Genomic DNA, 23,814 nt, shown 5'->3' on the forward strand with positions numbered 1-23,814 from the left:
CTGGGGGCTCAGATTCCCCTCCAGAAGGATGGGCATCTCTCATCAGCACTGTCACCTGTAGGACAGCTTTGGGCAGGAAATTCAGAAACTGTTCACCAGCTCCACTGGCACTGGTCACCAAGAGATGAACCCTGCATCCAGTCCTCAGTCCCTAACAGATCACATGTAGACTCTGAGCTTGTCCCCTACGACCCATGGAGGTCACAAGCCGAGCAGCAGGCCCTTCTATCGTGAAATTCCTTTTGGCGTATTTTTGACTGCAGCTTCTGAAGAAAGGCCAGACTTCAGGCACGTAATGGAGGGGATCCCCTTTTATTATAGCAATGTTCTTGTGCAGGCCAGGTCTGCCCTAAATGCACCCAATGCCTGGTCCTGCCTGAGCTCACAGGAATGCACAGGGAAGCACAAACCTACCACCAGCACATTGCAAGAGCACTGAGGCCATACACACGCATCAGAGCAAGGCAGGACAGTGTGGAAATGAGGAGAAAAGCCCTGACAAGAGAAAGCCCTGTTGCTGTTGGTGGATGTGTCTCCAAGAAAGCTGCAGGCCCCACACAAAGGCTGCAGTGAGGAAATGCCTGCTGTGGCAGTGGGGGAATGGTCCTGAGGAGCAGAGGGACTGTCCCCGCAGACTTCATCCAGACTCTCCTCCTTTCCACTTTCGCTCTGCTTGGAGTGTTGGAACGCTGTGGAGGGAAGGGACCAGCCCATGGTAACAGCCGGCTGCCACCCTCACAGGAGAGGGGTGTGAGATCATACCCTGACTGTGGCCACAGGAGCTGAGCTCTCCTAATGGACACGGGACCCATGGTCTGCAAACGACTGTACTCGGGGGAGCCTGACTCTGTGCCCCTGAGCTCCCTTGGTGTCAGCACCAAAAGAGACACTGCAAAGGGAAACTCTCCTCATTCATTGCACTGAAGGCATCCAAGAAGCTCAGGTTCCCCCATCTCTGCTGATGAAGGGGGAAACCTGGCTTCCTGCTTCAACACAGCCTCTCGATCAGATTCAAATGAGAGATTCCTGAAGACAAGAGGCACAAAGCAAAATATTTATTTCTTTTAGGAGAATGCAAGAGAGAAAAGAAAGTAAGAAAGAAAGACATGAGCAACACCTAGCTATGTTGCCAAATACCCTGGGAATGAGGAGCAGATGCACATAGGACAGCTATTGGTGCTGACATTGTACCTACTGAACCAGTTTCCTCAGTGCATCTTTGAGCTCCTTGTTCCTCATGCTGTAGATGAGGGGGTTCACTGCTGGAGGCACCACCGCATACAGAACAGCCACCACCAGATCTACAGCTGGTGAGGAAAGGGAAGGGGGCTTCATGGAGGCATATATTATAGTGCTGAGAAAGAGGGAGACCACGGCCAGGTGAGGCAGGCACATGGAAAAGGCTTTGTGCCGGCCCTGCTCAGAGGGGATCCTCAGCACGGCAGTGAAGATCTGTACGTAGGACAGCACAATGAAAACAAAACACCCAAAGCCTAAACAAACACCAATTAAAAGTGCCCAAACCATCCTGAGGTAGGACTCTGAGCAGGCGAGCTTGAGGATTTCAGGAACTTCACAGAAGAACTGGTCCACTGTGTTACCTCTGCAGAGTGGTAGTGAAAATGTGTTCCCAGTGTGCATCACAGCATTGAGAAAACCACTGGCCCAAGCAGCTGCTGCCATTTTGACACAAGCTCTGCTGCCCATGAGGGTCCTGTAATGCAGGGGTTTGCAGATGGCGACAAAGCGTTCACAGGCCATGACTGTGAGAAGAGAATACTCAGCCAAAAGGAAAAAGACAAAGAAAAAGAGCTGCGCAGCATATCCTGAGTAGGAAATGGTCCTGGTATCCCACAGAGAATTGGCCATGGATTTGGGGACAATGACGGAGATGGTGCCAAGGTCGAGAAGTGAGAGGTTGAGGAGGAAGAAGTACATGGGGGTGTGGAGGTGGTGGTCGCAGCTACAGCTGTGATGATGAGGCCGTTGCCCAGGAGGGCAGCCAGGTAGATGCCCAGGAAGAGCGAGAAGTGCAAGAGCTGCAGCTCCTGCGTGTCTGCAAATGCCAGGAGGAACTCGTTGAAGGAGCTGCTGTTGGACATTTGCTCCTTTGCGGCACAGGGGGACTGTCTGATGAAAAAAAGACATTGAGAAGTTAAGACAGACTTCTCTGAGCAAAAATTTCTCATAAAACCCTCCCAAACACACACATTATCTCTCCCCATCTCAGCAGCAACATCATTGAGTTCTGTGGCTTGATCTCTGGTTTGTGCTGGCTGAGTTTGATGTGAGGAGCAGGGGCCTCTGCCCTTGGGCTCCAGAGGAGTCAGCCCTGACCTACAGCACTGCGGACATGGGAAAAGGGGTGACTGAACTGTTATATTCCCAGTTCCAGTCAGATTTCATCCACTCATAATGCTGAAGGAAGTTTCAGTATCTTCACTCCCACTTCTAAATAATGTGGGGTCATGAATAGTTTTAAGATTTCTTTGCTTTTCTTTAGCTGACCCTGTCACACCTGAGGAGGATTCCTGGAGACAGAAACCCTCAGCATTGCTGCTGCACTCAGGGTGAGCAGCTGTGATTCTGGAGAGGCAAAAGGATTCACTCTGGCTTTAGTGCAGAGGGAGCAGAGCTGGCCTGTCCATCTGCCTTCTTCCCAGCTGCCCTGTGCTCTCACCTTGGAGGTGGAGGACAGTTGCACTCGTGTTACCCAAAAGAGAAACGACACCGCAGAGAGCAGAGGAATGCACTTGCAAAGTGCCCATCAGCACTCTTTCTGAGGGAATGTGAGGGAGGTCTCAGCTGTCTCCTTCTAGCCAGCAACACATCGGGCTCCTTCCAGCTGCCCACATCCAGCCACCCAGCAGCATGTCTCAGCGTGGCCTCAGGATCTAGGTGTCTTCTTCCTGGGACACCTAGATAACACGCAGCTGCAATGGGAGAGCTGTGTCCTTGTGGAGGGCAGCTTGCAGCCCAGCCAGACACCCCAGGGAAATGGCTGAATGTCCTAAGGATGGGGTGTCCTGACGAGAGACCTGGCTAATTCCCAGACCCCCCACACTGCGTTGCCCAGAGCCCCCAGGTTAGAGGGGCACTTGGGCACCTCACTGTCAAGGACACGTCTGCATGGCAGAACCTGCAGGGTCAGTGTCTGAACTGCATCAGAAACCCCCCTGCCCAGAGAGTCCAAGGGGAAGCACAAGGGCAGCATGGACAGGTGGGAAACAGGCAGCAATACCATGATATTTGTGCCCAGGCAGGCAGAGACAGGGAGGGACAGAGGGGCACTCAGGAGTGTTTCCTCTCCTGCATGTCCAGCTGCTGAGGAAATGACTCCTGCCATGGACCCCCCAGCCTTGAGACCAAAGTGCTGTGCTGGCTGGGAGAGGAGAGGAGGAGTTGCAGTTGATGGTTTCCTCTCACACTTTGAGCATGACTCTGCTGCCTGGAGCCGTCCCTGCGGGGAGCTGTTTCTCTGTCCCCACGTCTCTCCCCTCTCAGTGCTCACAGACCCCATCCCACCCGCTGGGTGCTCAGCTCTGCCCTGCAGAAACCTCCTGGGTGAAGGGCTCTGCCCAGGGCACTTCCATGTCTGCAGGTGCTACATAGCAGGTGAGACAAACCTTGCTGAGGCTGGAAAGTTGATGCTGGCTCTGTCCTTAGGCTGAGGGGTGGATGAAGGCATTTGCTGAGTCCCTCCCAGAACTGCTCCTCTCTCAGTGTCACTGTTTTGGAGCCTCCGGCCCCTGTCTAAACCTGACAGATCCAATCCCATTTCACCCAACCAAAAGCGCATCAAAGTGAAAGCACAGACTCATGACAGCTCCTTCCCTTTCATATAATCCCTGCCTTGACCTTCCATTTGGAAAGGCCCCTCCAGAAATGTCCTGGGAGTGAGCTGGAGCTGTGGGCATCCCTGACCCATGCAGCATCCTCCTGAGAAAATGGTCAGCCTGCCCTGACGGGGATCTCTCCTCTCACCCAGAGCTTCTCCCCACAGCACTGTGGGGAGTTTCCCGGACAGGCTGAGTGCTGACCCTTGCAGGCAGCAGAGTAACTACTTTGGGCACACAGCACCCTGGGGCACAGGGACACTGCTCTGACTCACGAACCTGGACAGACCTGTGTGCACAACCAGGCTTCACACACCTGCAGTGTCCTTGGGACAAGGTAGCAGGATGCCCTGTCCCTGTGACAGTGTGGCAGGGAATCCCTGCTCTGAAGCATCTCCGCCTGCTCTGCACAGGAGAAGCTGGGAGAAGGATCCTTAAAAATCCAGTTGTGTGACTGAATGGGTTTCAGGACCTTTCCAAGAACCTCAGTAGCATTGCCCTGCAGCCAGAGACTTACCGTGTCAAGAGCTGTGAAGATTTCTCCCACAAGGAGCTCTCCTCTGGCCTCCCACTCCACAGTATAGTTCACATCTCTCTGTCTCATCTCACGTCAGCAGCAGCAGCAGGCAGTGCCTGCAGCCCTGCTGCTCTTTGCAGAGGAGCTGCTCTTGAACACAGCTGTCTCTGGGCAGTGCTGCCAGGTTGCCATGAGCTCCCTCCAACCCTGGAGCCTGGCCCTGCTCAGGAGCAGGGGCACAGCTGAAGTCCTGACTTTCTCTGTCCCTTGTGCTCCCTCCTCCTGGGAAATGTTCCCTGAAGTAGACTAAAATGATCAGCTATGGTTCTTTCCTAAAGAGTGCAGAGAGACTGATTCCAGCATTGCAGTTTGTCTTATCAGAGGATGGCTATCTATGACAGGTGGAAATGTCCCACTCAGGAAGCCCCTCTTCCCATCTCTTAACTAGGCAGGACTCCTTGACAGGAACAAGAATAGAGTTTGTTCTCCCATGGTTTGGGTATTGCTTCAGATGAGTCAGTTTGGGCTTCTCAGGCTGCCTTAGAAGGCCCTGGGATGCAGTGGGGTTCAGATCCTTCCCATGATCTCCACAGAAAACACACGGGAAGTAGGAGTCCCCTTGCCCAGGCAGAAGTGAGCACAGCACGGATGTCTGCATGCAAGATCGAGGTCTATCCTCTATTATAATCACTGGAGATGGGGAGTGGATGTCAGTTGCTCACACACAAACACCTGGTGACATTGGAAGAGACAAAGATGCTCGAAGGCATGTGCCAGGGTTTGCTTGCTCTGATGGAGCAAGTGTAAGACCGTCATCCTTCTGGAGCATTAGTTGGGGGCCAGGCAGGGAATTTCCTTGGCCACCTGAAATGATACTAGATGCCCACTGCTACCAGAGCTCCACTCATCAGGAAGCTGAGACACATGCAGATCCCGACATTGCAAACAGTTGATGTCATCCAGTGCAGGCACTTGATTCAGCGACATAGAAATAGGCCTGCAGGGCCATGTCGGATGCCTGGGGTGTCCAGCACAAGCACATGTCTCTAGCAGATACACCATGGGACCTCTAGGAAAACCATGCCCCTTTGGAGTGGTTGCTGGGCCAGTGCCCCAGGGCATCTCAGGTTTCCTACCAGCGCCCAAACAACTGGATCCCACCACTGCCTTTAGGCCAAGTCCTTCTGATCTACAGCCAAGCGTGCTTCACAAATGGGGAAGGCACATCACAGCAAGGTCTCTGCTCTAGTCTCTGCACCCTTAAAACCTTCTAGCTTTCCTCCTCCTGAACCTCTTCTCACCCCCAGATGATATGAACAGGAACTGGGCTAATGATGACCTCCAGCTGCCAAATCACAGGCTAGTGAGGTCCAGGCACTTCTTCAGTGGCACTTGTCCTGCCTGGAGATCGATTCACCTCTGTCACAGGCCACAAGGTGCTGCAGAGTCAGCTCAGGCAGCTAATCCATCTCCTGCCATTCCTGCACAGTCCAGCTCTGTTTCTCCCTGGCCTTGGGCACTGCAGGCTTTGCTGTCTTAGTGGGAACCTCCTTTCATCATTACATTGCCACCTGCTATCTATGCCAGCGTGTCTCTGCTCTGAAGCGGGGCCATTGCACACATGGTGTCCTTGCCCTTGGTAACAGGTTTCACCATTACAAATCTGTTCTCTGCGCCACAGCTGAGGCTCTGCAACCCCAATACACACAAGTGCCTGCAGCCTGGGGCACAGAGAGGAGCAGATGGAGATGCACAAGCTGTCACAGGCCTGAAACATGGTTGGAATAACTGAGATGTGGAGGGACTGCTAGCATGACTGGAGGACTGTGATGGCAGGGTACAAGCTCTGCAGGGAAGACCGTTAGGGAAGATGAGCAGGGGGGATGCCCTTTGTGTGAAGGGACAGCTCAGATGTATGGAGCACTTCCTTGGGATGGACACAGGTTTGGGTGAGAGCTCGTGCGTGAGCATCAGAGTAAAGGTGACGTTGTGATGGGAGTTACAAAGCACCCGATGAGGGTGAGGAGGTGGATGCAGTCTCCTTTAAGCAACCTGAGGAAGTCAGTGGGTCACAGGGCCTCATTCTGATGGGGGGACTTTAATCTCCCCAATATTCACTGGAAGGGCAAAGAGCAGGGTGCAAGCAGTCCAGGAGATCTCTGGAGGCTGTCAGGGACAGCTTCTAAGCACAGCTCCCTGATGGGCCAGTAAGGGTGACGCTCACCTGGATCTGGTACTCACACACAAGGAAGAACTGATGAGGGCTGTGATAATCTGTGGAAACCTTGGCTGCAGTGACTATGGAACAGTGGAGTCCCAGATCGTGAGGGCAGTGAGGAAGGACAATGGTAGTGTACAGACTCCAGCCTTCAAAGGAGGAAACTTTGTCCTCCTCAGGGGACTGGTGGGGGATCCCATTGGAGGCAGCTCTGAAGGGCAATGGAGCTTAGGAAAGCCAGCAGGTCTTTAAGGGCAGCAGCCACCAAGCACAAGGATGGTCCATACTGATACTCATTAAAACTAGGAGACCTTTGGGGAGATGGGCTTGGCTAAACAGGACCCTCTTGTCCACCCAAGTAGGGATGGTGAAACCAAAGCTCCCAGAGGGTAAACACTTGCAGGGGACATCAAGGGCATGAAGAAGAGCTGCTACTACTCCGTTAACAGAGAAAGAATAAGCAAGGAACACCTGGGCTCACTGCTGAATGGGCCAGGGGCTCTAGTAATAGCAGATGCAGGTAGGTCTGAGGAGCTCAGTGCCGCCTTCTTGGCTTCAGTCTTCACCAACATGATCTCCTGGGCTGTTGTGCATAGCGTCAGGGCTCCAGAGGAAAAAAAGAGCCAGCAGGGGATGAGGGTTGAGTAAAGGATGACTTGCAAGAACTCAACCCCTACAAGTCAGTGGGATTGGAATGGCTGCACGCAAGGACATTGAGAGAGCTGGTCGCTGTCATAGTAAGGCCGCCCTCTGTCATCTTCGAAAGGTTGTGGAGATGGAGTGAGGTCCCAATAACTGCAGAAAGGCAAATGTTACATCCATCTTCAAAAAAGGCCCAGAGGGCAACCCAGGGAACTACAGGCCATTCAGCCTCAATTGGTTGAGGAGTGTGTCATGGAGCGAGTCCACTCATTTCTGGGCACATGAGGGAGAAGAAGGTGATAGGGAAGAGGCAGCATGGATTTACCCAGGGTAAATTGTGCCTCACCAACCTGATTGCCTTCTAGGATTAAATAGCTCTATTTGTGGTTGGAGAGCAGAAAATGTCTTTCAACTTGATTTGAGCAAGGTGTTTGACACTGTCTCCCACAACGTTTTTGTGGAATACAATTTAAAAATGTACCGCCTAGATGGGTGGACAACCAGATGGTAAAGAACTTGTTGGATGAACATGTTCAGAGGGCAGTGGTGAATGTATAGTGCTCTTCCTGAAGGCCAGGGAGAAGTGGAGCACCACGGGCCTCCAGGAACTTGTCCTGTTCAACAACTTTATTGGTGACATGGAAAAGGCAATACTCATCACACTTGCTGAAGGACCCCAAACTGGAGGCAGGAGGGGCCCAGTCCTGTGCTTGAGGGCTGCCACTGATAGGGACCTAGAAAGGCAGGAGGAAAGGGCTGTCAGGAACCTCATGAAATTCAACAAGGCCAAATGCCAGGTCTTGCACTTGGGATAAACCAACACCCCGCGGTGTTACAAGCTGGGGCCTAAGTGCCTGGGGAGCGGCTGTGTGGAAAAAGACATGAGGGTGCTGGGGGACAGGAGGCAAAACATGAGCCAGCAGCGTTCCCTGGCAGCAAAGAAGGCCAGAAGCATCGTGGGCTGTATGACCAGGAGCACAGCCAGGAGGTCAGGGGAAATGATGATCACCTTCTATTCAGTATTCATTAGAGCACATCTAGAACACTGCATCCAGGTTTGGGTTCCCAGAACAAGAAAGAGGTTGATAACTGGGAGCAAATTTGGACGAGGGCCCTCACAATAGCTGGGGAGCTGGAACACTTGTTCTGTGAGGAAATGGGGCTTGTTCAAGTTGTGGAAGAGATGGCTTTGGAGGGATCTCATAGCAGCCTTCCAGTTGCTATGAGGAGGTCATCAAGAAGATGGAGCGAGGCTCTCCACCAGGGTGCATGGTGGGAGGACAAGAGACAATGGGCATAATTTGGAAGAAGAGATGTTCATGCAGGAGACATAAGGAAAAGCTTTTCCACTATGAGGATCGTCAAGCATTGGAAGTGGTTGCCCAGAGAGGCTGTGCAGTCTCCTCCCTTCGAGGTATCCAAGACCAGACTGAAAGAAGCCCAGAGTAACCTGCTCTGACCCCAGAGATGACTCTGCTTTGAGGAAGCAGATTGGCCTAGAGACCTCCTGAGGTCCCTTCCACCCTGAAGGAGTCCGTGATTCTTCCCACTCTCAATCTTCTCTTGTGGATGTCAGGGAAAGCATGCAGGTGCCCTGTGACAGTGGAAGCAGGCCAGCTTTCTTGTCCTTCTCCAGCCAGAATTATTCAGATGTAGGGCTTCTTGGCAGGAACCCCCCAAACAGCCCTGATCAATCCTTTCCTTCACTTTTAATTACCTTTTTCTTTTTTCTTTCTCCCCTTTTAAGTCTGTCTCTTTTACCATCCTGATCCCTTCTCCTACAGCCCACCACTGCCTACCCTTAACCCACTGGTGCTGCTTTGGTTTGTTTGTTTGATTTTGTCTTGTTTTGTGTTGACACAGAGGAGCTTCAGTCCTCAAGGATCTTGAGAAGGTCGGGTGATTCACACAACAGAACCTCATGAAGATTTACAAGAGAAGTGTAAAGTCCTGTGCCTAGGTGGGAATAATCCCATCCATGAGGAGAGGTTCAGGGACCTGGGCTTCTTTATCTTGCTGAAGTGGAGACAAAGGGCAGTAGAGTAGGAGCCTGTGACTGCTTGAAGGGGGGTTTCAGAGATGATGGAGCTTCTCTTGGTAGTGGGAAAGAGCATGAGAAGGAGGAAAAGCCACAAAGAGCAGCTTGTTGGCCTTAGCTGTGACATTAGGGAAAGCAAATGTCACTTGCAGGGTAGTGCTGTGGTGCCAGAGGCCACCCAGAGGGAGTCTGCGTTCAGCCCTTGGCTTGGTGTTTCAAGGAAAAGCAAGTGAGGACAGGAAGACATCAGTAGAGTTGGGGAGATCGCGGGGTGAGAGCAAGGTGGGGAAGCAGCTTGGGTGTATACAGTCTGCAGGGAAACAGGCACAGGTGTGGGAAAGGACAGGACACCTTTGGTGGAGATGGCCAAGGGCACTGCCAAGGCTGAAAGCTCCCAACACAGTTAGGCCTTTGTCCTTTTGGCTATGGCTGGTGTCTTTCTTTGCCACCAAGGCCCACGAGAAGATGTTGTTTCCATAAAGCACTGTGGCCTTCCTGCCTCCTTGTGCTTTGGGACCCCAAGAGGTGCTATATCATGGTCCTCCACTCGGCACTGTGCATCCCCACCCACACACTGCCCCCAGGAAGAGCCCTGAGCAATGCGTGATGGAAAGCATCACCTTATCCAGGGGCTGGCTGTCAGTGCCTGGTCACTCTGCTTGATAACACACATCAAGGTTGACTTGGCATCACAGCCACCCTCACATTGCCTTTGCCTACCTGCAATCAGGGCCTCCAACTTTCGGCTCTAATCAGCCCCTGGGGAGCCTTTCTGTGTAATGGCCCTCATACATTCTTCATCAAAATACATTTGCTGGCAATCCTCTGCATGGAGAAACTGTTCTGAGGAACTACTTTATTTAAATGGACATGTTTCAGATCTCTTCTTCTGCCTCTCTCTCCTTTCTTCTTCCTCGGCCTCTTCTCTCTTTTCAGAGCACTCCAGGGAACGGTTCACTGAATCACAGCACTTAGGGTGGAGGAGACCTCTGGACGTCATCTAGTCCCAACCACCCTGGTCAATGCAGAGGGAACTAGATGAGGTTGCCCAGGGGCTCCCCCCACTTATGCATTGTCCACAAAGGTGCTGAGAGTGCGCTCCATCCACTGTGCAGGCCATTCATCAAGATGTTGAACAGTCCTGCCCCACATGGTGATCACTGAGGGATGCCGCTAGTAACCAGCTGCCACTTGGAACTTGTACCACTGATCACAGCGTTTCAGCCTGATGGTCCAGCCAATCTTCCACCTGCCTTATGGTCCATTGATGCAGGGCAGGTCTGAAGAATTTGCCTATAAGGAGACTCTGGGGGACTGTGTGAAAGGCCTTGCTAAAGTGAAGGTTCACAAAATCCCCTGCCTTCCCCTTGTGCACAAAGCCATTCATCTGATGGCAGAAGGCAATCGGGTTGGTCAGGCATGGTTTCCATTTCCCCTTGGTCAACGCATGCTGCCTCTTCCAGGCCTTCTCCTTAATGCGCTTGGAGATGGTTTCCAGGAGGATTTGTTCCATCACCTTTCCAGGGACTGAGATGAAGAGGACCAGCCTGTCGTTGCCCAGATCCTCCCTCTTGCCCTTCTGAAAAATGGGTGCAATGTCTGCCTTTTCCCAGTCATCAGGATCCTCCCTGATTACCCTGACCTTTAAAAGACGATCAACAGCAGCATTGCAATGACTCCAGCCATCTCTCCCTGCACCCTGGGGTGCTTCCCATCTGTTCCCATGGACTTCTGTGTGTGTCCACTGGGCAAAGTTCCTCCCCAGCTGCTCTGTCCTCTGCCATGGGTGAGGCTTTGCTAACACAGATGCTGCCAAAGGACTCGTGGGCCAGGGAGGCCTGGCAGTAGACAATACCAGTAAAAGACAAGGTGAAAGAGGCAATGAGCTCCTCAGCCTTTCCTTGTCTTTGTCACTAGGTCCTCTGCCCCACTGAACAGGGAGATTTCATTTTCCTTCTCCGACTGCCTTGTGATGCCACCATCCTTACAGAAGCCCTCCTGGTTGCCCTCCCCATCTCTTCCTAGCTCCACCTCCAGCTCCAGCTGATCTTTGGCTTGCCTAACTCCATCCCTTCCACCACATGCAATGGCTGTGTCTTCTTCCTGGGTAGTCCATTCCTATTTCAAACCTCTGTGCACTTCCTTCTGCTTTTTCAAGTCCTAAATCAGAAAGTGATCGCAAAGCTCATCTGTGCATCCTCAGGCCAGGCCCTGATGGAGTTTCCTGCAGACTAGAGTGTTCCTGTGCTTTGAGGACATTGTTCCTGAAGATCCAAGAGGGCTGCATGGCTCCTCTGCCCTCCAGGGCAGTCACCTGTGGGATCCTGACAAGCAGATCCTGAATAAAATGAAATCCTCTCTGCTGCAGTCCAGGGCAGTGATTCTGTCATTCCTCCTACCTCTCCACCATCTCAAGGTCATTGCAGTGACAGACAACCTCCACATTCACATCCCCATCCAGGCTGAGCTTCAGGCAGGAAAGAAAGGGCAGCATGGCACCATCTACTTAGAGGTGCAACTACAGAGGTAGAGAACTCACCCTGCAGAAAAGCCTGCATTTCTCCCCTCACCACTGAGGGGATCCAGGCAATGGACTTCTATGTGGTTAAAGGTGGATGCAAAGAATTTTCAGGGTGATGTAGATATGCCTGAGGCAGTGCTTCCCAGGCTGCTCTTACAGTCAACAAGGAAGGAGGAGGAGGTGTTCACCAGCCTTCTTTTAGATGGTCACATAAAGCCCAAATGACTCCTGTCCCAGAGACATTTGCCCTGTGCTTGAAATGGGGCCTGAGGTCATAGGCTTTTAGGATAATTCAGGTTGAAGGGACCACAGGAGGCCTGTAGCCCAACCTGCTGCTCAAAGCAGGGTCAGAAACCAAAAAATGTCCCTGCCAAAGGATTTCTGGGGTGATAGAGCAGGAGAAGACAGCAGAGGGTTGACAGCGTGGTATAAGTCCCATGGACAAAAGGCTTTCTTTTTCGCTTTCCCCAGAGAATTAAATCCTCAGCTCTCCAGAGGGAAGAAGCTGGGACACTAGCTTTACCACTACCATGGAGGCGGAGAAGCTCCCAAGTCCCATACAGACAGAGGCTGGTCCAAAGGCCGGCACCCCAATGGCACCAGATCCCCAGGCATGCCTGCCTTCTTGCTGGGCACCCTCCAGCCCCAGGCAGGAGGTCTGCGGGGAACAGAGTGGTGTGTGCAGCCTGCAGCCCTGGCCACCCAGCAGGTGTGGTGGGACCCTGCTCCTCTAGATGAGACTGGGCTCTCCTGCATTTCCCCAGTGGGAAGCCTGCCTCCCCTCCAGGTGGGAATACAGCCTGGCAGGGAGGGCCAACATGGGAAACATGATCTCTGTTCTGGGCTGTGAAGAGAGAGGGGAGGGCAGAGGAGGATCTGCTCATGCCCTGGGCACTGATTCCCTCCCTGCAGCCACTACAGCCCTGCTGATGCCCTGTAACCCATGAGCCCAGGAGGTAGGACTCCGGTCTGCTCTGGCTCCAAAGATTTCTCTGCCCTTCAGACCCAGGATGCAAAGCACCAGTCTGGGGACACCTCAGCAGTCGAAGGGGCTGAATGCCTGGCGTGTTCTTGAGAACTTTTCTGCACTCTCCCGACACTGTTTTGACTCCTATTGCCCATGGAGCAGAGACTCCTTTGGAGGATGAACTCACTCACTGTGTAACTCTGAGGTCAGGCTTGACCAGGCAGTACAAATACCAGCAAGGACTCAACCCCACAGGAGTTTCCCCTGCCCAGGACTCCACTTTCCAGCCCCTTCCTCCTAGAGGATTTTAATTGTGAGGGATGCATGCTCGATCACCTCCCTGAAATGCCTGTACACCAATGCACGCAGCTTGGGGAACAAACAGGAAGAACTAGAGATATCTGTGCGGTCACAGGGCCATGATCTCATTGCCATTACAGAGACATGGTGGGATAGCTCGCATGACTGGAGTGCTGTCATGGATGGCTACGTGCTTTTTAGGAAAGACAGGCCAGGAAAGCGAGGTGGTGGAGTTGCTCTTTATGTGAGAGAGCAACTGGAATGTATGGAGCTGTGCCTAGGGGTGGATGAAGAGCGAGTCGAGAGCTTATGGGTAAGGATCAAAGGGCAGGCTAATAGAGGTGACACTGTTGTGGGTGTTTACTACAGGCCACCTGATCAGGATGAGGAAGTCGATGAGGCCTTCTACAGACAGCTGGAAGTAGCCTCACGATCCTAGGCCCTGGTTCTCATGGGGGACTTCAACCACCCCGATATCTGCTGGAGAGACAACACAGCTAGGCACAAACAGTCCTGGAGATTCCTGCAGAGCATTGGTGACAACTTCTTGACACAGGTGGTGGAGGAGCCAACAAGGAGAGGTGTGCTGCTGGACCTCGTACTAACAAACAAAGAAGGACTGGTGGAAGATGTGAAGGTTGGGGGCTGCCTTGGCTGCAGTGACCATGAGATGGTGGAGTTCAGGATCCTGCGAGGAGGCAGCAGGGCACCAAGTAGGATCGCAACCCTGGACTTCAGGAGAGCAAACTTTGGCCTCTTCAGGGACCTACTTGGAGGAATCCCATGGGTGAGGGCCCTGGAAGGAAGGAGTGTTCAAGAGAGTTGGTTAATATTCAAACATCACTTCCTCCAGGCTCAAGAGCGGTGCATCGCTATGAGTAGGAAGTCAAGCAAAGGAGGTAGGAGACCTGCATGGATGAGCAAGGAGCTCCTGGCAAAACTCAACCAGAAGAAGGAAGTCTACAGAAAGTGGAAAGGGGGACAGGCCACTTGGGATGAATATAGGAATGTTGTCAGAGTATGCAGGGATGCGACGAGGAAGGCTAAGGCCCGTTTGGAATTAAATCTGGCTAGAGATGTCAAGGACAACAAGAAGGGCTTCTTCAAATACATCAGCAGCAAGAGGAAGACTAGGGAAAATGTGGGCCCTTTGCTGAATGGGGTGGGTGCCCTGGTGACGAAGGATGCAGAGAAGGCAGAGTTACTGAATGCCTTCTTTGCTTCAGTCTTTACTGGTCAGGCCAGCCCTCAGGAACCCCAGAACCTGGAGGCAAGAGAGAAAGTCTGGAGAGAGGAAGACTTTCCCTTGGTGGAGGAGGAGTGGGTTAGAGATCATTTAAGCAAACTTGACACCCACAAATCCATGGGCCCTGATGGGATGCACCCACGAGTGCTGAGGGAGCTGGCGGACGTTATTGCTAAGCCACTCTCCATCATCTTTGAAAGGTCATGGAGAACAGGAGAGGTGCCCGAGGACTGGAAGAAAGCCAATGTCACCCCAGTCTTTAAAAAGGGCAAGAAGGAGGACCCAGGGAACTACAGGCCAGTCAGCCTCACCTCCATCCCTGGAAAGGTGATGGAGCAGCTCATCCTGGAAGCCATCTCCACGCATGTGGAGGAAAAGAAGGTGATCAGGAGTAGTCAGCATGGCTTCACCAAGGGGAAATCATGCCTAACCAATCTGATAGCCTTCTCTGATGGAATGACTGGCTGGGTAGATGAGGGGAGAGCAGTGGATGTTGTCTCCCTTGACTTCAGCAAGGCTTTCGACACTGTCTCCCCTAGCATCCTCATAGACAAGCTCAGGAAGTGTGGGTTAGATGAGTGGACAGTGAGGTGGATTGAGAACTGGCTGAATGGCAGAGCTCAGAGAGTTGTGATCAGTGGCACAGAGTCTAGTTGGAGGCCTGTAGCTAGCGGTGTCCCCCAGGGGTCAGTCCTGGGTCCAGTCTTGTTCAACTTCTTCATCAATGACCTGGATGAAGGCACAGAGTGCACCCTCAGCAAGTTTGCTGACGATACAAAACTGGGAGGAGTGGCCGATATGCCAGAGGGCTGTGCTGCCATTCAAAGAGACTTGGACAGGCTGGAGAGGTGGGCAGAGAGGAACCTCATGAAATTCAACAAAGGGAAGTGTAGGGTCCTGCACCTGGGGAGGAATAACCCCATGCACCAGTACAGGTTGGGGGTTGACCTGCTGGAAAGCAGCTCTGCTGAGAAGGACCTGGGAGTGCTGGTGGACACCAAGTTAAGTATGAGGCAGCAATGTGCCCTTGTGGCCAAGAAGGCCAATGGTATCCTGGGGTGCATCAGGAAGAGTGTTGCCAGCAGGTCGAGGGAGGTGATTCTCCCCCTCTACTCAGCCCTGGTGAGGCCACATCTGGAGTACTGCGTCCAGTTCTGGGCTCCCCAGTCCAAGAGGGATGTGGCACTACTGGAGCAAGTCCAGCGAAGGGCCACAAAGATGATTAGGGGACTGGAGCATCTCTCTTATGAGGAAAGGCTGAGAGAGCTTGGCCTGTTTAGCTTGGAGAAGAGAAGGCTGAGAGGAGATCTTATCAATGTGTACAAGTATCTGAAGGGAGGGTGTCGAGAGGATGGGGCCAGACTCTTTTCAGTGGTGCTGAGCGACAGGACGCGAGGCAATGGGCACAAACTGAAACACAGACACTTCCATCTTAACATGAGGAAAAACTTTTTCACTGTGAGGGTGACAGAGCACTGGAACAGGTTGCCCCGAGAGGTGGTGGAGTCTCCTTCTCTGGAGATATTCAAAATGCGCCTGGATGCATTCCTGTGCAATGTGCTCTAGGTGACCCTGCTTGAGCAGGGGGGTTGGACTAGATGATCTCCAGAGGTCCCTTCCAACCTCAGTGATTCTGTGATTCTGTGATTCTGTGACCACCAGAGATCTCCAGGACCATGATCTGCTCTGGGCTGGGCTAACTCTACAGTTAGATCAGGTTGGTAAGTGCCTTCCCCAGGAGAATTTTTAAAGATCTCCTGGCCACTTCCGCAGTGCTGCCATGGTTGTTTCATTATTTTTTTCTTAAACTCTTTTGAAATTTCCCTTACTGCATCTTCTTGTTGTTTCTCGGCCTTTCCTCCCTTTGGCCCCTAGCCAGACCATCCCATCTATGTTGACCAACGACCATCACAGCCTCACCTCCAAATACAGCCTTACTGGGATCTCCTGGGACCCCTCAGACAAGCTGTGGTGGCCAGCTCCAAGCAGGGCTCCGTGCTGCAGGTCCCTGTGTGGTCTCGGAGGAGACCGTATGGAGACATAACATGACATGTTGGGCCGATGCCAGGGCAGAGCGAGCATTAGCAGGTGTGAGAAGAGAAGACCTCCAGCAGCTCCTTTCCACACCCAGGCAGGGAGTGACGCACCCAGCAGTGCTCCTGAGAGATGATGGCAACACAGGAGAGGTGGCACCATGAGCTGTGATGTTGGGCACCAACCACCTGTCCTGGGTATGGAGTTCTGGAAAGCAGTGCCAGTGGCTGCAGCCCCTGAGAGACCCCCGACCCTGCTAGCAGCAGTGTGTCCCCTCCATGACTGTCGAGAGCTTCCCAGAGTATCATGACTCTCACCTGCACCCCATCTCTGCACTGGCCCAGCCCTGCTGCCCTGCACGTGGATCCACTGCCTCACTGTACAGGCACTGCACAGGACAGGGTGCTTTCGGGGTGGGGAAACATCTCCCCAGCATGGTCACCATGACAGACCTCAGTGCCCCGTCCACCCAAGGCCCCCCTGCCCAGCAGCCTTCCATCAGTCCCCAACCCCTGCCCAGTCCTCATTCTGTCCCCCCGCAGCGTTAGCAGAAGGCCATGCTCTGGGGTCTGCTGGGGTCTGAGCCCACAAAGAGGCCAGGCAAGATGGCCAGCCCCCCATAAGGGTGCTGAGACCAGCAGGCAGACGGAGCTGTTCACATTCCAAGATCACCCCTCACCAGCACCATGGGCAATGGCCAGTGCTGGAAATGGCTGGTACGAGGGGCCGGGTCTGGGAGGAGTTTCCTGGGGCAGTTTCTCCTCTCTGCTCATGCAACAACAAGCTGAGCCGGATCTTTGTTCTGAGAGACCCTGCCTGAGGGCCCCCATGGGAGGAAGATGGTCTACAGGCCAAGTAGGCAGCCCCAGGACATCCTCTGCATGCTCCCTGCCAGCCCTGCAGAGGATCCAGGAGAGGGCTTGTCCTCTCAGGGCTCACAGCTGCATGCTTAGTTCTCCAGCTGTGCATGGGGCCTTGTCTGGGGGTGACTTTTGGGGTGAGGACCAGCACACAGTGTGGGGGAGATTGTCTGATGGACATGTGCTGGGGACAGGGCCTGAGGGACAGCAGCAAACTGATATGGCTCCTGGATGCTGCTTCCTTCAACACAAGCTCCCACAAGGGCTCCCAGCCTTTCTCCATCAGGATGGACGATGGCACAAGGAGCTGGGAGGGTGGGGAGCATTAATCCTTCTTCAGGCACTTCCCAGGCCATGTGGAGGGCCAGCAGAGCAAGGACTTCTGGCTCTGCACTGGGAGCTCACTTCAGTGTGCCCACACTCTGAACATTGTCTTGCATTAAAGGTCGGCAATTTCAAGCCCACTTCCACTTCCTTCTCATCTCTCCCAATCCCTCCTCTGATCTCGCTGGCCATTCCCACACCCCCTCCACTCTTCTGCCGCAGGGCCCTGAGCTGATGGTGCTGCTCTGCAGAGTGAGCGGGGTGTGGAGCCACAGGGCCACAGGGTCAATCTGCACTGGCCATGCTGGTCAGGATGGGAAGCAGACCCAGCCAAATGGGGATCATGGCCTCTAATCCCTCCAGGGACTGCGGATGTGGCAGATGCTTGGAGGGACTATGGAGCATTTCCAAGGGTACTAGTTGTGTCCAGATGTGCCTCTACATCTTGCTCCACTCACTGCTCACCCCAGGCACACAGTGTCCCAGGAGATTCCCAGAGCTCTCCTGGCACCTCCAGATTCCCCTCCAGAAGGACAGGCATCTGACACTGTGCTTTAATGTGTGGAACAGCCCTGGGTGTGTACATCATCATTGACAATTCGTCATCTCCGCTGCTACTGGACAGTGATGGGCAAGTCCTAAATCCAGCCCTTGGTCTCTAAGAGATCATTACATGATTATGAGCTTTTTGCTTCTAAACCCATGGACAACTCTGCCCAGCAGGCCCTTTTGACATGCAATTCCTTAGGCCTATTCCTGACACCAGCTTTGGAAGAAAAGCCCAGCCTTCAGGCACTGCACTGGGTAGAACTTACTTTATTACAGAGATACTGTGCTGGAGTCAGTTCTGATGCAGCATTAGACACAATTTGATATGGGTACCAGGTGAGACAGAGCAATCTCAGTAAAAGTGGAATGAATCCAAGCATTTGTGTAGCAACATGATAAAAAACAATATAACAATGGTAGTAATAATAAAAATAAAGTGAACAAAGAAAGCTCAGGGCTGGTTGGTATACACTGGGATTCAATTGTGGAGAGCAAAGGCAATTTTACCACTGCTGAAAACTGTCCATGAAATCACTTTCCTCAGGGCATCTTTGAGCTCCTTGTTCCTCATGCTGTAGATGAGGGGGTTCAGTGTTGGAGGCACCACCAAATACAGAATAGTCACCACCAAATCCAGAGCTGGGGAGGAGATCGAGGGGGGCTTCATGTAGGCAAACATTACAGTGCTGACACATAGGGAGACCACGGCCAGGTGAGGGAGGCACATGGAAAAGGCTTTGTGTCGTCCCTGCTCAGAGGGGATCCTCAGCACAGCAGTGAAGATCTGCACGTAGGACAGCACAATGAAAAGGAAACACCCAGAGAATAAACAGAGACTAACCACAATAAGCCCAACTTCCCTGAGGTAGGAGTCTGCGCAGGAGAGTTTGAGGATCTGGGGAATTTCACAGAAGAACTGGTCCACCACATGGCCTTTGCAGAGTGGTAGTGAAAAGGTGTTCCCAGTGTGCAGCAGCGCATTCAGAAAACAACTGCCCCAGGCAGCTGCTGCCATTTTGACACAAGCTCTGCCACCCATGATGGTCCCATAGTGCAGCGGTCTACAGATGGCCACAAAGCGGTCATAGGCCATGACTGTGAGAAGAGAGAACTCTCCTGTAAAAAAGAAGACAACCAGGAAGACCTGGGCAGCACATCCTGAGTACGAAATGGCCCTGGTGTTCCAGAGGGAATTGGTCATGGATTTGGGGACAGTGGTGGAGATGGTGCCAAGGTCAAGGAAGGAAAGGTTGAGGAGGAAGAAGTACATGGGGGTGTGGAGGCGGTGGTCGCAGGCTACGGCTGTGATGATGAGGCCATTGCTCAGGAGGGCAGCTAGGTAGATGCCCAGGAAGAGCGAGAAGTGCAAGAGCTGCAGCTCCCGCGTTTCTGCGAATGCCAGGAGGAGCAATTCATTGAGGGAGCTGCTGTTGGACATTTTGCTCCCTCTGGGCTTTGGGGATTGTCCAAAGAAAAAAAGACATTGAGAAGTTAGGAGAGACATTTTTAAAGCAACCCCCCCCCCGAATGTTGCAGTTCTCATGCAACCCCCCACATTGCCTCTCTCTTTACTGAGAGGATCTGTGTGCAGCTCCCTTGCTTGAACTCCACTTTGCACTGGCAGAGTCTGCTGTGAGGAGCAGGGACTCACAGTGGTGGGACACATGGGAATGGTTGTGACTATCTCTGACATTTACAGTTCCTGCCAGGTGAAATCCACTGGGCATGTGGAAGGGCTTTTCAGCATCTGCACCACCACTTCTAAAGAATGAGGGTTGAGGAACAGAGTTTGGGGGATTTTTTAACAGTGTTTATTTTCTTTGAGATGCCCCTGTCACCCCTGCGGAGTGACCCTCAAAGGCAGCAATTCTCAGCATTTCCACGGTGAATCCTGAGAAAAATGGATTCCCTGTCGCTTGGTGCAGAGTGAGGACAGCTTGTCTGTCTGTTAGCCTTCTTCCCAGCTGTCATTTGCTCGCACCTCTTGGAGCTGGGGGTTGATCGCTCCCATATGTTGCCCTAAAAAGAAACCAGCCCTGCTGAGAGCAGACGAGTCCAGTTTCAAAACCGCAGATCTCCAACCATCTCTCCCTTTCTCAGGGCACCAGAGGGAGGTCTCTACACTCCCCCTCTAGCCAAGGACACACAGGGCTCTTTTCAGCCACCCATATACAGTTCCCCAACACCATTTCCATACTCTCAGCATCTCTGCAGATTCCTCACGGGTCTTCTGGACATCACAGAGATGCTATGAGGCAGCAGTGCCCTTCTGGAGGGCAGCTTGCAGCCTGGCAGGACATGACAGGGAAATGGTCAAAGGATGTTAAAGACTGAAGATGGTCTCTCCTTAAGGGAGAGTCAGCTCAATTCCCAGCCCCACAGAGTGCATTTCATGGAGCCACCGAGGCTAGAAGGGGGCTGCAGACACCTCACTCCCAAGCAGACCCCTCTCTTGCATAACTCGCAGGGCAGGTGTCTGAACTGCAGCTGAAAACCCTGAACCCCAGGGAGCCCAAGAGAAAAACAGGAGCAGCATGGAGAGGATGGGAAACAAGGAGCAACACCATGATCCCACTGCCAAGGGAGGCAAGGAGAGAGAGGCAGATGGGCACTCAGGAAAGCCCTCACCTTACCCACATGGGCCTACCACCTCGCAGACGGCGACATTGCAGGGCAGTCGCTGTCAGCAACTTTGTTGGGAAGCAGTAAATGGGCCCATGGCAGGAGAGATACTCCTCTCCTCTGCTGGAGGTCTGGCTGCAGAGGAGGCTGCTCATGCCCTGGACCCCATGGCTGTCAGGGCAGAGGCTCTACTGGGAGGGAGGGGAGACACAGGGGGCTTGCTGAGAGGAAGGTGTCTGCATTGCAGGGACTGACCATGACTTGCCCAAATCCATCCTCCCATGATGATTCTGTTAGCAGTTCTCTCTCTTCTCCTGCCCATCTCTGTTGCCTGGAGCTGTCTCTGCTGCCTGGAGCTCTTACTCTGTCCCAACATCTCTTCCCAATCAGTGCTCACAGCCCTCATCCCACCCTCCTTGTGCTCTGTTCTGCCCTCAGAAACCTCCCAGATCAGGGCACTGCCCAGGGGCATCTCTGTGCATGCACGTCCTAAGGAAGAGGTCACATAAACTCCTACGAGGTCACAAAGGTGATGTTGATGCTGTCTGTAGGCTGAGGTGGGGATGAAGCGGCTTGATGAGGTTTCTCACAGACCTATTAATCTTTGAGAGTGAATGTTTTGGAGTCCTACTTTCTTGCCAAAACAGAAAATTGTTCCTTCATTCTCCCTGCCAAAAATAGGAAACTGAAAGTGCAGACACCCGAAGGAAAGCTCCTTCTCTTGCAAGTAGCCCTTCTCTTGATCTTCCTCTTGAAAAGACCCCTCAGACATGGCATGTGCATGAGCTAGAGCTGTGAGCAGCCTTGACCCATGCAGCACCCTCTCAGCAGGAGAATGTACCTGACCTGCTGGGGGTCACTCCTTCCACTCAGAGCTTCTCCCCACAGTGTCATGGGGAGCTCTCTGGGCAGGCTGAGTGCTGATCCTCGCAGGCAGCAGAGTCACTGTCTAGACGCTGCTCTGAATTACAGCCCTGGGCAAACTTGTGTGCACTCCCTGACTTCACACCCCTGCAGCCATCCCTGCGAGAATGGAGCAGCGTGCCCTGTCCTTCTGATGGTGTAGCAGGGAATCCCTACTCTGAAGCATCTCCTCCACTGCCTGTGCATTGGAGGAGCTAGGAGAGCAATCCTTAAAAAGCCTATCAGTTATGGGATGAGATGGGTTTAGAAGACCCCTGCAGGAACCTCAGTAGCATTGCCCTGAAGCCAGAGACATACCGTGCAAAAGGCTGTGAAGATTTCTCCCACAAGGAGCTCTCCTCTGTCCCACTCCACACTGCCTTTCACTTCCCTATGCCTTCTCTCATCTCATGTCAGCAGCAGCAGGCAGTGCCTGGAGCCCTGCTGTTCTTTGCAGAGGAGCTGCTCCTGCACACAGCTGTCTTCGGCAGTGCTGCCAGGTCGCCAGGCACTCCCTCCATCCCTGGAGCCTGGCCCCTCTCAGCTGAAGTCCTGACTTTCTCTGTCTCTTGTGCTCCGTCCTCCTGGGAAATGTTCCCTGAAGTAGACTAAAATAATCACCCTTGGTCCCTCTCTAAGCACTCAAGGAAGACTGATTCCGGCATTACAATTTATCTCATCAGAGAATGGTTATCTGCAAGAGGTGGAGATGTCCCACTCTGGAAGCGGTGAGGAAGGGAGTTCATTTACCCATGGTTCAGGTGTTGATTCAGATGAGTCAATTGCAGCATCTTATGCCAGTTTAGAAGACCCTGGAATGCAGTGGGATTCAGATCCCTACCATAAACTCCACCAACACACAGCAGGTGGGATTCCCCTTGCCCAAGCTGAAGTGAGCACAACACAGATGTCTACATGTGAACTCCTTGTCTAAACTTCCATTATAATTACCTGAGATGGAGGGTGGGAGTCAGTTACCTGGTGACACCTGGTGACATTTGAAGAGACAGAGGTGGTCCAAGGCATGTGCCAGTGTCTGCTTGCTCTGATGCAGCAAGCGTGAGACCCACATCCTTCTAGAGCATTAGGTGGGGAGCAGGTGGGGAACTTCCTTGCCCATCTCAAATGACACCTAGATGCCCACTACTGTTAGAGCACCACTTGCTATGAAGCTGAGACACATGGAGACACCTACAGTGCAAACTGCTAATGTAATTCAGTGCAGACACTTGATATAATGACTTAGAAATAGTCTGGCAGGGCCATGTCACATGCATGGGGTTTCTAGCACAACCGCATGGGACCTATCAGAAAACCATGCCCTTTTGGAGTGGTTGCTGGGCAAACACCCCAGGTTATCTCAGGTTTTCCTACCTGTGTCCAGACAAATGAATCCCACCACTGCCTTTAGGCCAAGTCCATTCCATCTGCATTCAAGCATGCTGCTAAATGGGAGGCACATCACACCAAGGTCTCTGCTCTAGCCCTGAGCAGAGTGAGGAAGGACAGTAGCAGAGTACTGACCCTGGACTTGAGAGGAGCAGACTTTGGCCTGTTAAGGGGACTGGTGGCAGAACCCATGGGATGCTGTTCTCAAGGGCCCAGGAGCTCAGGAAAGCCAGCAGGTCTTTAAGGACAGACCTGCCAAGCACAAGGATGGGCCATCCTGATGCTCAGTAAAACTAGCAGACACCTCAGGGGACCAACTTGGCTAAAGAGGGACCTCGCACCTTAGCTCCAGGGTAAAAGGGCAGCATACAGAAGGGGGAAGAAGGAAGAGGCAAAGGAGGAATTTCGAACTATTGTCCAGGGTCATAGGAATGGTGTTAGGGAAGAAAAAGCTCCCTGAGGATTGACACTTGCAGGGGACGTCAAGGGCATGAAGAGGAGCTGCTACTGCTTCTGTAAGAATCAAAGAATAGACAGGAAAATGTGGCCTCACTGCTAAATGGGACAGGGAATCTTGTAGCAGCAGATGCAGGTAGGTCTGAAGAACTCAATCCCTTCTTAGCTTCTGTTTCCACAAGCAAGGTCTCTTGGGCTGTTGTGCCTTGAGTCAGGACTCCAGAGGAGAAAAACAGCCAGCAGTGGACGAGTTAGTGAGGGATTACTTGTGAGAACTCAAACTATTCAAGTCAAAGAGGTTGGAGGAGCTGCATACGAGGATGCTGTGAGAGCTGACTGCTGTCACTGCAAGGCCACTTGCTATCATCTTTGAAAGGTTGTGGAGATGGGAC

The 23,814-nt window shown here is 52.8% G+C and overlaps 1 protein-coding gene across 1 annotated transcript; it reads right to left on the reverse strand.

The window, feature by feature from the left end:
• Positions 1–1,191: 1,191 nt before the first annotated feature.
• Positions 1,192–19,490, reverse strand: LOC136995995 (olfactory receptor 14C36-like). The gene is made up of 3 exons (XM_067316990.1): positions 18,573–19,490; positions 7,806–7,947; positions 1,192–1,307 (listed from the first exon to the last, which is right to left on the reverse strand). Exons 1-3 carry the CDS (start codon positions 19,488–19,490, stop codon positions 1,192–1,194), a joined length of 1,176 nt encoding a protein of 391 aa, XP_067173091.1.
• Positions 19,491–23,814: the final 4,324 nt, after the last annotated feature.

Source organism: Apteryx mantelli, unplaced genomic scaffold, assembly GCF_036417845.1.
Source record: "Apteryx mantelli isolate bAptMan1 unplaced genomic scaffold, bAptMan1.hap1 HAP1_SCAFFOLD_20, whole genome shotgun sequence".
Lineage (NCBI taxonomy): Eukaryota > Metazoa > Chordata > Aves > Apterygiformes > Apterygidae > Apteryx > Apteryx mantelli.

Excerpts from the sequence above, each read along its gene's own strand:
- LOC136995995 (XM_067316990.1), bottom strand. The coding sequence starts at position 19,490 with ATGTCCAACAGCAGCTCCCTCAATGAATTGCTCCTCCTGGCATTCGCA. Across the intron at positions 7,948-18,572 it reads GGAAAGTGATTTCATGGACA|GTCCCTATCAGTGGCAGCCC; the intron begins GTTTTCAGCAGT and ends CTGCCTTTCTAG. Across the intron at positions 1,308-7,805 it reads CAAGTTCCTGGAGGCCCGTG|CTGTAGATCTGGTGGTGGCT; the intron begins GTGCTCCACTTC and ends TTTCCTCACCAG.